The sequence below is a fragment of the Trachymyrmex cornetzi genome, unplaced genomic scaffold (genome assembly GCF_001594075.2).
Source record: "Trachymyrmex cornetzi isolate Tcor2-1 unplaced genomic scaffold, Tcor1.1 scaffold732, whole genome shotgun sequence".
Lineage (NCBI taxonomy): Eukaryota > Metazoa > Arthropoda > Insecta > Hymenoptera > Formicidae > Trachymyrmex > Trachymyrmex cornetzi.
The window spans coordinates 19,796-32,717 of record NW_017300062.1 but is presented as its reverse complement, the minus strand read 5'-3'; the positions used below and the strand labels follow the sequence as shown (position 1 = coordinate 32,717).

At 36.5% G+C, this 12,922-nt stretch overlaps 1 protein-coding gene across 3 annotated transcripts in view; it reads right to left on the bottom strand.

The window, feature by feature from the left end:
• Positions 1 to 8,060: 8,060 nt before the first annotated feature.
• The window catches only part of Ppt1 (Palmitoyl-protein thioesterase 1), a 17,762-nt gene continuing 12,900 nt past the window's right edge, over positions 8,061 to 12,922 (bottom strand). Inside the window, exons 3-7 of one of the 3 annotated variants that reach the window (XM_018518059.1) lie at positions 10,537 to 10,664; positions 10,284 to 10,451; positions 10,093 to 10,210; positions 8,410 to 8,568; positions 8,061 to 8,339 (exon numbers count right to left, since the gene is read on the bottom strand). In XM_018518059.1, the coding sequence (XP_018373561.1) occupies positions 8,214 to 8,339; positions 8,410 to 8,568; positions 10,093 to 10,210; positions 10,284 to 10,451; positions 10,537 to 10,664 (699 nt within the window). In that variant the 3' untranslated portion in view covers positions 8,061 to 8,213. Of the gene's footprint in view, positions 8,340 to 8,409; positions 8,569 to 10,092; positions 10,211 to 10,283; positions 10,455 to 10,536; positions 10,665 to 12,922 lie in introns of all 3 variants that reach the window. The other 2 variants (XM_018518058.1, XM_018518060.1) reach the window with 2 other exon arrangements.

Here is a 12,922-nt window from a genome sequence, read left to right as displayed (position 1 = left end):
GAAATTTACATTTTTCAAGATTCAGTTCAAAATTATATTTTTTCAAAATAATTAATACTTCTTTTAATGTCTCTAAATTTTCTTCAACCGAATTTGAAGCTATCATTATATCGTCTATATATACGATGACTTTCCCTTCGACTATCAGTGGTTTAAGTACGTGAACTATTCGTTTCTGGAATTCCGCGGGCGATTCGCAGAAACCAAACGGAAGTTTAACATACTCGTACTGCCCGTCGGGCGTTGCAAATGAAAAATATTTCGTGTGATCCTCGTCTACTTTTATTTGATGAAAACCGTCTCGAAGATCTAACAAAGTGAATATTGTCTTATTCCCTAGCAATGAAATGCAATCTTCAATCACCGGAAATGGATAATGCTGTTTCTGAACGCGATCATTAAGTGGTCTTAGATCCACGCAGAGTCGCATACGTCCGTCTTTTTTCCGCACGGGAACTACTCGTGCACAATACGGTGAAACGCTCTCTTTTATAATTTCTCGATCTAATAAATCTTTAATAATTTTTCTCATTTCAATTTTTTCATTATAAGCAAATCGTCGCGGTGCATACGCGTAAATCGATTTATCTTTGAGATTCACTTTAACTCTATAATTATCCTCAATCGCTTCTACTTTCATGTCGCGTATCTCGTCTAATAATCCTCGTAAGCTATTGGTCGCTGCTGCATCGAACTCGCTATCTATAGTGCAGTGCGCTTTCTTCGTTACGTCTACTTCCACGGATGCAAGTAACTGTAGTAACGCCGCCGGAAATTCTCGCGTGCCTTTATCGACTTTTGGCGGGTTATACGTAGCTGAGATCTGATGATCATTTAAAAAGTTACGTCCGATTATCAAATCGGTATTTAACGTGTCGTCTATTAAAACGTGTAACAAGATATCGAGAGGCGGGCTATCCAGCTGACTAAGGCGAATAGCTGTGAGAACCGTACCTCTAATTTTGACTGGTTCGCCGCTTAACGACTTGTAAGTACCCGTTACTCTTTCTAACGACCTTTCACTATTTTCAAAAAAACTTTCGTAAACTGATGGTTTGACAAAAGAAATCGGGCTGCCTGTATCGACCAATGCCCTTAAACGACATTCGTTATTATTTATATTTATAACCTCTACAGTTAAATTTCGAATTTGAATGTTCCTACCAGTAATCGGTTGAACGAGAGCGACGGTGGAATTTTCCTCCGCCATCTCAATAGATGCTATGGGATGCTCTACTGCCGAACTTCTCGTAGATGATGTCGGAATCCCCGTAGACGATGTCGTTGTCAATGATGACTGGTGAGCCTGATCCTTCTGGAGTTTGTAGCACTTCGCACGTACGTGTCCTGGCTTCTTACAATAATTACAGGTCACCTCTTCCTTCTCTGATGTCCTGGGGGGTTGACTCGACTTCTCCACTGTTCCATCTTTCGGTCTTGCTCCCTTTTTCTCAGTTGAATATTTTCTGTCTGTGTCCATAGACACTGAGGCTATTCTTCGCATAGCTTCTAAAAAAGAGTCTACTGAATTACAATGCAGTGACGTTGCTATCTCTCTAAGCGATCTATTATTAATGCCACTTATAAGAAGATGTATGGTGCTATCTTCTGAGAGATCCAGATTATACATGAGAGTTAATTTTTCTGTAGCATACTCCATAAATGTTTCTTTAAATGGATTCCATCTGCGTGCTTCAATTTTCTGCAACGCTACGTGATACAGAATCTTTCTTTTAAAGCGTTTAACAAGTGCTTCTTTAAAGCCATTCCATGATTCTATCATTGGACCAAAGCCTAAATCGTACCAGCGCTTAGCCAATTTTATTAAGCGTGACGACGCTGCTAATAATATTACATCCTCAGGTACCCGGTGAACTCGAGCCACCTGTTCCACTCTTTGAATCCAACGTTCGACATTCTCGCTTTCCTGGCCACCGAACTCTGGAATTTGAGATGCCAGTAAATTGACTGCTTGCCCAAACGATATGGATGCCATAGTGGTTCCCCTTGACGAGACCTGGCTTTGCGGGGACCTTGCCTCTGGCGTTGGCTGCTCCTCTGAGACTGCCGTTTCCAACACTATTCCTCCTCCAGTCATGACGGTAAGCATCCTCTGGAGTAGGTCCTGCTGTTGTCTCTGTGATTCCAGAATCTGTCGTTGTAATTCCTGCAACGGTTCTGAAATTGCGTGCACTAGAGACGTTGTGTCCGTTGTAATTTGTCGATGTACAACGGGTCTTCCTGTTAGCGAAGCTACCTCGCTAACTTTTGAACCGCTAACGGTCGGTTGCCGTAACCTTGCCGTCGACCTTACAGTCTCGTGATACGACATAATTGCGTCGATCATCGTTGCTGAATCTTCGCTCGGCGAAATATTTAATCGTTGAGCTTCCTCTTGTAGCTGATCAATAGACAACTTGTCCAAAGTTGCTCGATCCATGATGCTTCTTATCTTTTCAGACTTTCTTGTCCTGAGATGGCTACACGCACACGTGGCACTATCACCGAAACGCGGCAATTAACCGATACTACACGGGCCTTTTCCTGACTCCGAAAACCGAAGAGACTTCACCACGCGAACTCTTGTATATCCCACTTCTGATTTATTTTGGGCTGTAAGATATATACAGCGGGGAAAGAGATTACTTCTGTCAGGAAGGCGAGGCGGAGTAAAACCTCTCGTATTAAGTTCGGATTAATGTCAGTAAATTTAGTGAACACTCACTTGGATATATTTTCGAGAACAAATAAAGAACCTCTTTATTTAAATCAGAACACAAATTGATCACTTACGATCATTACATGAAACCGACGGTAGCAACTTAACGAGCACGGAAACGCTGACGTACGATTCGCAAAACCTTTGACGATCGTTTTGTCTGACGCTGACGAATTATCTCACGTTGACTTATTCGCTTCTCACGAACAACCGTCACCTGCTCCGGCTCGCTCCGGCTTATGTTGCTTACGCTGTGCATGCGCGCGCCGCTATTATCAGCCTATCATGTCAAAGTATTTCGGAGTAGCGGATTTAATATCTGTCGATCGATAACAGATGTCGACAGGCGCTACGAAGACTCTCGAAATTTCTAGAATCTGTTGGAAACTTCGATAACCTTCGGCAATATTCAAAAATTGTTTACATTACCCAAAATTTTTTTTTTTGAAATATGTCCAGAATCACTTCAGGATTAAATATCTGTAGTCAGTTTTTCGAACTCAACGGCCCTTTTTTTATCTAGAGCAAAAAAACTGATTTTTGGGTGTATTTTTATTAAAAAATCCATAAGGAAGATTGAGATTTGAAATTTACAGTTGGAAACATCGTGTAAAAAGTTTTAAATGACATTTAAATACTTCAAGTGGCTTATTAAGACGAATATATATATATATATATATACATATATATACATATAAATACAAACAATCGCGAGCAATCACAATGGTCATACATTGTAAACAAGCAATTCTTGGAAATTTTCCGCATGACTATGATGCTAGTTTTCATATTTTCAGTCTTCCTTCATTTCTTGATCGCGAACGTTCAAAACCCACCGATTTGAAAAGCGAAAAATCATATTGCACTTGCGAACGACCACTAAAAATTTGATCAAAAATGGTAAAATATATTGAAGTAAAAAAGCTTCACGTGTCCGCATCGCATGAAGCAAATAGGGGTCGAATTTGTTTGTTATGTTTGAAAAAACCTAAGTTTGTCGTGGAAATAAAAAATTCGGTCAAGAAGTCTATCGAAAAAATATTGAAAATTAATTTCAACGATGACGCTTTTCCCTCGGTTGTGTGCAGATCGTGTTACGTGGGTGTAGCCTCTCGAGACGAAAGACATCGGAAAAGAATTATTAGGAATCTTACCGATTATTCGAAATTTGTTGCTATATCTACGAGATCAAAAAGTGCATCAAAGAATCATGACTGTCATTTGTGCTTGTTGGTTCGTCAAAGTTACAATGTCAGTAAAAGAAATGCTGATCCAAAAAAATCATCTAAATCCAGGCGTTCGAAAAAAGAGGTTGTTGAAAACAAAAACTTCTTCCAGCAAGAATTCAGTTACTTATGTTGATGGAATAGCAAGTTCGCTTGAAAAAAATTTATCTGACACCCAATTGGAGCAGTTGTCAACATCTATTTTGAAGACTTTAGTCAAAAAAGGACAAACCGGAACGGTGTCGCTAAAACAAACACGTGGAAAACCTGTCAAAATGAAAGTTGTGAAAAGTTGTGATAAAGTCCATAAAAAGCACACTTTTTCGATTGAACGTATGCACTCGCTTCGATGTAGGCACAACCTCTCAATGAATCAAATCAAAAATTTCGCCGGGGATTTGAGAAAAGGGGCGGATGATTCTCAGCTGTTTCCTCCAAATTTGGTTCAAGAACTTGAAAAAATTACCCATGTTTTCGACGATTATTTTCAAGTAACCGAACTCAGTTTTATCAAAAGAAAAGAAAAGGAGCAGTTTGAAAAACAAGAAAAAGTCGTCTATTGCCATCGTTTAACGGAGTTCATTGAACTCGTAAAAAATTACCGAAATGAAGAATACGTTCATTTAAAAATCGGAGTGGACGGTGGAGGATCTCTGAAGATTTGTTTATCCGTACAGTCATTGATTCAAAGTAAGAGAAGGGCGGATTACAAAGACACAGGTGTGAAAAAAATATTTATACTTGTTATCGCCAATGATATTCAAGAAAACCATTAAAATGTAATTAAACTTTTTGAATTGTTGAATTTGTCAAGTCTCGAAGAAATGGGGGAAGATGTCACTTTTGCCTCTGATTTGAAGTTATCAAATATTACGTGTGGTATTCAATCCCATTCATGCACGTTCCCGTACTGCTGGTGTGACGCAAGGAATACAAATTTGAATCAACGTGAAAATCTCAGAACCATCGGCTCTCTTTCCAAGAATTTTCAAGATTGGTCAGCAGCAGGAAAAGACAAAAAAAATACTAAATTATTCAACAGCTGTGTGCATGAATCGGTGTTTCGGGGGCCGGAAGATGTTCAAGTTCTACAAATATTACCACCTCCCGAGTTGCACTTGATGCTCGGAGTAATACCGTAATTAATCACATGATGGTTGAATGGCCCAGATGAAACCAATGAATGGATCAAAAAGTGCCACGTGCAAAGACAAGTTACACGTTTTGGCGCATCCTTCAATGGTAATGCCTGCAACATTCTTTTGAACAATCTTGACAAATTACGTGCAATGTCTGCTTTAGCCTGTATGAAATACGTCCAAGTGCTTCAAGATTTTAAGACTGTGGTTCAAGATTGTTTTGGAGGTACACTGAATGAAACGTATCGAACGAGCATAAGAAAATTTAGAGACAGTTACGACATTTTGGGAATCTCCACGACGCCCAAAGTGCACACGGTGAAATTTCACGTGGAAGAGTATTGTGAAATCAGTGGCCGGGGACTCGCATTTTTTTCAAAGCAAAGTGTGGAATCACTTCACTATGACTTCGAACAGACGTGGAAGCGACACAAAATAGCGGAGGTGAACAGTCGATTCGGTGAACGGCTGTGGAGAGCAGTGTGCGAATAAAACAGTCTTCACTTGTAAAAAAAGGTTTAAGTTCATAATTAATTCATTTCCGTTCAATTGTAATTGTGATTTTTTAACAATGGCAATTTGTGAGTAATAAGATATTATTCAATTGATGTAACATTGAAGTACTGTATTTGTAGAAAAATTCATTATAATTTCATGTATCACGAACTAAAGAATAATAATAAAGATTTTTTCATAAAAATACCCTCAAAAATCAGTTTTCTTGCTCTAGATAAAAAAACGGCCGTTGAGTTCGAAAAACTGACTACAGATATTTAATCCTGAAGTGATTTTGGACATATTCCAAAAAAAAATTTTGGGTAACATGAACTTTCATTTAAAACGCCAAAAGTGAACCGTGCCTGGTGTTCCCCTTGTAAGGTATGAGCATCCAATACAATTATAGGTGTACAAATAAGTTTTAAAGCGTTTTTAATGAAATTTAATATTTATTTATTTAGAAACGAAAACACACTTAATTATCAAAATAATCACCGTCATTATCTATGACTTTTAGGCATCTTTCGGGCAGTTTGTGAATTCCAGAAGCGAAGAAGGTTTCGTTTTTCGATGCGATAAAATTATTTACCCATTTTTACAATTCTTTAAATGCTCGAATGTGTACACCGAACAAGGCGTTTTGCATTGACCGGAATAAATGATAAGAGGCTATGTTTGGGCTATATGCCGGGTGCGACTTCCCAACCAAGAGCTAGCAACGTTTCCTTTACAGGTTTACCAACGGCCTAGCGTTGTCATGAAGCAATTTCACAGGACGTTTTCCTTTGCCAGTAAATGGACGATTTCGTTTGATTTCTTGATTTAAATGGATCAATTGTTGACTGTAGCGATCACTGTTAACCATTTTATTCGAGTTTAGCAGCTCATAATATAGCACATCCTTCATGTCCCACCAGATGCATAGCATAACTTTGCTGCTGTAGATGTTACGTTTTGGCGTTGATGTAGTGGTTTGTCCTGGATCCACATAACGTTTTCTCTTTTTAAGATTATCATAAAAAATCCACTTTTCATCACCAGTCATGATTTTCCACAAGAAATTTTCTATGCTGTTTATTGTACAGATTCAAACACTTCTCAAGACAATCATTTTTGTTTTTTTCATTTAATGCATGCGGTACCCACTTTCCTTCCTTCAGAATCTTTTCCATCTGCCGTAAACGAATTGAAATATCTTATTGAGTTACTCCAAGTTGCTGTGTAAGTTCTTTTTGTGTTTGACATGAGTTTTAATCGAGTAATGCTTGCAATTCATTGTCTATAATCTTCTGAGGAGCACCACTACGTTCTCTATCGCTAACATCAAAATCATCCTCTTTAAATCGCCTAAACCAAAACTCACACGCACTTTTAAATATTGACTGCAAGAACAAAACAAATTTATTCACATGCTTTAGCAGCGCTCTTTCCTTGATGAAATTCGTATCGATTGCAGTGTCGAATAAATTGCTTGTCGCTCGCCATTTTAAAACCATTTAATTTTGAGGTTAAGTTTCCAATTGTGTGAAGTTAATTGTATTTTTTAATAGTATACATTAAGCGCCACCACATATCAAAAGAGCGCGAAAATATTTTAATTCTAAGTTTAAATTATACGTTACACAAAAACGCTTTAAAACTTATTTGTACATAAGATTCCTGAGTACTCATTTCAGCCAAATTTAATCGTGACGTCACAAGCGAGAAATGACACGTTGATTTTTCGTACATGTTATTTGTAAATAAGTGCAATTTGGATAAAACGAAACAAGATTGCTATAATACCCTTGTAAAAATGGGCCGAGACGATCCTTATCTCCCTGACCCCTGACAATCTGTAAATAGTCGAAAAATGCTCGTGAAGTGAAAGGATGCTATACATGTGTATTGAGTAAACATTAGTAAACTTACTTTATATGTCTTTTATGACTAAGGCCCAGATTATTCATCGATCGACATACCGATTCAAGTTGATCATAACGTGTTCCTTAAGATTCTCTCCATTGCCATTCGCCCAAAGCAGTGGTAAGCAATGGAGCAACGGCGCCATAGCAGTAGAGGATGAGATGTAATGAGGGAACTAGCTACAATTAATGCAATCTCAAAAATTTAATCCGGGTTCTATTTATGACTATTATACTCCATCATTAGACTATCAAAAGGGGATAGTGATATCGGTTTATTTTTACAAGTGTTTTACAGCAATTTTATTATTCTGTTTAATTCAATTTGTCTTTATTTACAAATGGCACGCAAGAAAAATCAACGTATCGCGCTTCTAACGTCACCATTCAATATGACTGAAGTGAGTATTCAGAAACCTTAAATTGCTTATCAATTTAATTTGTGACATTACTACTAATTTTGTGAGAATTGCAATTCAATGAAAATAAATTCAGCGCATAGTTTGAGAAAATGAATATGTAGTATATAAATTTACATGGAATTATTTCAACACTACAGTTTGTTCCTTTAAGGTCTTTATTTCCAATTGTGTAGTCACATTATAGTCTTATAAGACACTGCATAATTTGTTTATTAATATTCTTTTTTTATACTATACACATGTATGCTAGACATTTGTGTCATCTAATTAATTGAATTCTTAAATTGGCAAAGATTTTTTCATAATTATATTAAATACTTTTTAATTATATTTTCAATGAACCAGTCAGTTGTAAATTGCAAGTGATCACCAGGTAGCGAAATAAAATAGATTTTACCGGCGTTTTCCATTGCACGTAATCCGAGCCAGTCCTATAAAAATTATGAATCGATAACATATGCATTGAGTGACTATGTTTTGACATCAATCGAGAGTGCATACCTGTAGATACAGCTCACTTTGCTGCAACTTCTGCACTTCTTCCGCTTGACCAGGTTTGTAAAATCCAAACCATTCTGTCTCTACTGGTTCGACCATTGTATCATTCTCGAATTTAACAAGAACTAAAGCTCGAAGTTTTTGAAGATTGTTTTTATATTCCTGTTACAATATAATAGATATAAATAATAAAAATATTAATTGTTTAATGACATAATTTTTATTTTACCATTTTTCTGCTTCAAAATTTAATATCGTTCTATATTACATGCAATATCTAAATATAAAGTTACGTCAGTATTTTTATTCATAATATAAGACGTGTAGTATATTATATAAACCGTATATTGATTGAAAAAAAAAATATATTTTTATATAAGGTGTACAATTTTCCGAAATTCACGGCTTTATTGTAAAAAACTGGTTATACATTTATGATTCAAAGTATTGTCCTTCGCTGGCCACTACTTTCTCCCATCTTTCGGGCAGCGTACGAATCCCGCGTCGAAAAGACTGGTCATCTTTTGAGGCGATCCACGAATCGATCTAATTTTTTACTTCTTCATAAGACCGGAAGTGCTGGTCAGCCAGGCCGTGTACCATTGATCGAAACTAGTGATAGTCAGAGGGAGCAACGTCTGGAGAATATGGCGGGTGAGATAGGACTTCCCATTTCAACGTTTTCAAGTATGTCTTGACCACTTTCGCAATATGGGGTCGAGCATTGTCATGCTGCAAAATCACTTTATCGTGTCTCTCGTTATACTGCGGCCATTTGTCTTTCAATGCTCGGCTCAAACGCATCAATTGCGTTCGATACCGATCGCCTGTGATTGTTTCAGTCGGTTTTAACAGCTCATAATACACTACGCCGAGCTGGTCCCACCAAATACAGAGCATGACCTTGGAGCCGTGAATATTCGGTTTGGCCGTCGACGTGGAAGCATGGCCGGGAACTCTCCATGATTTTCTGCGCTTGGGGTTGTCATAATGAACCCATTTTTCATCCCCAGTTACAATGCGATGCAGAAATCCCTTCCGTCTTTGCCTTTCAAGCAGCTGTTCACAGGCAAACAAACGCCGTTCAACATCTCTCAGCTTCAACTCGTACGGCACCCAATTTCCTTGCTTCTGAATCATTTCCATGGCTTTGAGGCGTTTTGAAATGGCTTGTTGAGTCACTCCCAATGATTGTGCCAATTCTTCTTGATTTTGACACGAGTCTTGATCAAGTAATGCCTCCAATTCTGCATCTTCGAAAACCTTCTCTCTTCCACCGCAATGCCGGTCTTCGATGTCAAAATCACCGTTCTTGAAGCGTTGAAACCACTCACGACACATTTTTTCACTAATAGCGGCCTCACCATAAGTATTTGAAAGCATTCGATGAGCCTCAGCCGCAGATTTCTTCATATTGAAGCAGAAAATTAAAACCTTCCGCAAATGACGAGAATTTGGCTCGTAATCTGACATTTTCAATCGAGGATAACTTTATGATACAGACACAAGTCGACTAATGTTTCTATGGGGTTATGTTGACAGATGCCCAAGTTTATTGTATGACGTCTATGATCTATTTATTTCGACCACCACTTACCGCTAAAGCCATCTATAGGAAAACGGCGGAAACAAAGTTGTATACCTAATATTATGATTAAAAATTCTAATGTATATGATAACACTTACTATGTTATTAATATTTTCATTATTGATTTCGGCAAGGAAAAGATTTTTCCTTTGATATTCATCTTCTTGCAAAGGATCATGCCAATAAGCAGCTTGTATCAGCGAGTGTTGTACATACCTAAGAAAATGTTTAAAATAATACACAAAAATAAACAGAGTTTCCATTAATACTGCTTAATAACTTCAATGACCATGACAGCAAGTACCACAAGTATGCTCCGAAATAAAGCATGCGACGCATGTAATTGCACAATCGAGATGAGTCTGAGCACTTTGGTATGCCGAAAACACCTTGATGCTGACCGCCTAAAGATACCAAATTCAGCATTGGTGGATTAGGACATCTTTGAGCTACTGCTCTTCTAAAATAGAGAACGACATTATATACAAAAAATTGATATGGATGATAAAATAATTAAATAATTAATAAAAAAAGCAATTTACAGAAATTGAGCCCCTTGAGAGAAACCAATGGCATTATATCCATTTTGAAGTTTTGTATTTTGCGATATTTGCTCGCACACATGCTTTATTTGCTCATTAATATTTCCAAAATAACCGTTCTCAACATCCTGTAAGAAAATATGTTACGTCTTAATTCTGCACTAAAACAACAACGAAATAGAATAATAGCGTAAAATTGCGAATAACACATGCCGACAAAATTTAGGGGGGGTTTTGTGCTTTGAACTTTGAAAGATGTTCCGTAGAATTTTGATGCATTGAAAACGACTATGTTTTTTTTCCATCACCCTCTATTTGTTAAATAATCGCAGAAACAGTTTTTTCCGAAAGTAACTTTTTTATTAATTTTGTCCGGCTAAACAAAATACCACAACATGCTCCTGTATTCGATGGCTATGCGTCAGACTCGAGAGGATATCGCGCACTGTAAGTGACGCGTGGGCTGCTTTGGCACTTTAAATTCAATAACTTCTGAACAAGTGGTCGGAAATTAGTTTTTCAAAAAAGGATTTAAACTAGAAATACAGCTATAAGTATAAATTGTCAGATATTTTTTACAATTTTTTTCTATCAAATTATTTGGTTTTATATTATATTTCAAAATTTGTTAATTTTTTCCGATTTTTTACGATTTTTTGTTTGCGGTTTGCAAAAACATTTTTATAAGTATCGAAAAAATATTTTTAGTATTGTTGGAATATTTTTAAGTTAAATGCCACAAAACACACCTCGATATCAATTTTGGTTTATCCGGAAAAAAACTATTTTTACGATTATTTAAAAAATAGAGGATAATGGAAAAAAATTGACAACGTAGTTTTCCAATAGACGCATCAAAATCCTACGGAAATTGTTTCTTCCAAACTTTCTTCCAAAGTTCAAAGCACAAGATCCCCCCCCTAAATTTTGTCGACCTGTGTAATATATGATTATCAGATAATAGTATCAGTGTTATGTAGTACCTAGGTACAAATACGTAGATATTTACTATGTTTACATGGCTCGATTTATGTTAAAGTTATAACGTCGATGTTATAAAATTGGCCGATCATAGCTATTCTTCTGAAGAATGGAATGATTGTGATATTGACCAGTTTCATATAACATTGATATTATACAATATAAAATCTAGTGAAAATCGACCAAAGACGAGCGAATAAATTAAGATGTTATATTGATTAAAGATTAATATTTAATGAACATTAGAATTAAGCGAAACTAGTTTCAACTTTACATAATCTTCATTACAGTCGCATAAAATTACTATTTAAAACATTGCCAATTTAATTAAAAACAATGTAATAATGGAGTCATACAAGTTATAATTACGTCCAGCTATGATGCAGTCAATAATATTTCACAAAAATTGTGTATGATAAAGATTATGTAAAGTCGAAACTAGTTTGACTTAATTTTAATGTAGAGTAGGTAGCCCAATAGTGAACCGGTAGTACACTATGAATAATTGCGATATTTCGTAAATGCGACGTTATCAGATTGTGCTGCTATCATGCAGCGACTCGCATTTGAACCCCTCTTCGGCTTCCCAGTCGACTAGCAGATCGCGCCAAGGACGGCCATGTAACGTCACATTTTAAGAATTTTGGGTTGCAAAGTAAGTTTTTTTTGTAAGTTTTACGTATTTTTTATGTTTTTGTTGCTATCATTTTTTTCATTATGCAATAGTTTTGTGTGCACATTTGGTTTTATTATTCTGCAAGCAATTTTTTCTGTTATATTATTTTACCACATTATTTAGGAGATTATTGTGAAAAAGGTTAGGTAGTCAAGGGTGGCATCCAGTTGGACACGACTCAATTGGACACGAGCCACTCACAGCGCTTGAGACTACAAAGCTCCTAAGCACCGGTCGCTGTGATTGGTGGTGTCCAATCGAGACGTGGTCAATCGGGATCACCCCGGTAGTCAACAATGAATGATTTTGACGTAGTGAAGAATGAACCATGATATATTGTAGACCACATAACCTTTTTTACGATAACCTTCAAAATAATAATTTATAGTAATAATTATTTAGAATACAGCTTCCTCCCCCATCTAAAATCTCAATAAAAATATACTCATTTGACGCGTGTTCACTCAAAACGAAAGAAAAACGCGGTAATCGGCCTTGTGAATCCTCACCGCCTTATAATTATCTATTTGATAAATAAACATTTTAAAATATAGCAAAACTAAAATAATCCCAACAATAATATATCCCAACAATAATATAATTCGCAGTATAAAACATGTAGTTTATTATTAAAAATAGCATGGTTTATTGTATACACACCCCTTGTACACAATGAACCTCTTCCCGATATTTTTAATAATCGAAATGGTGGCTAAATTAAAAAAAAAA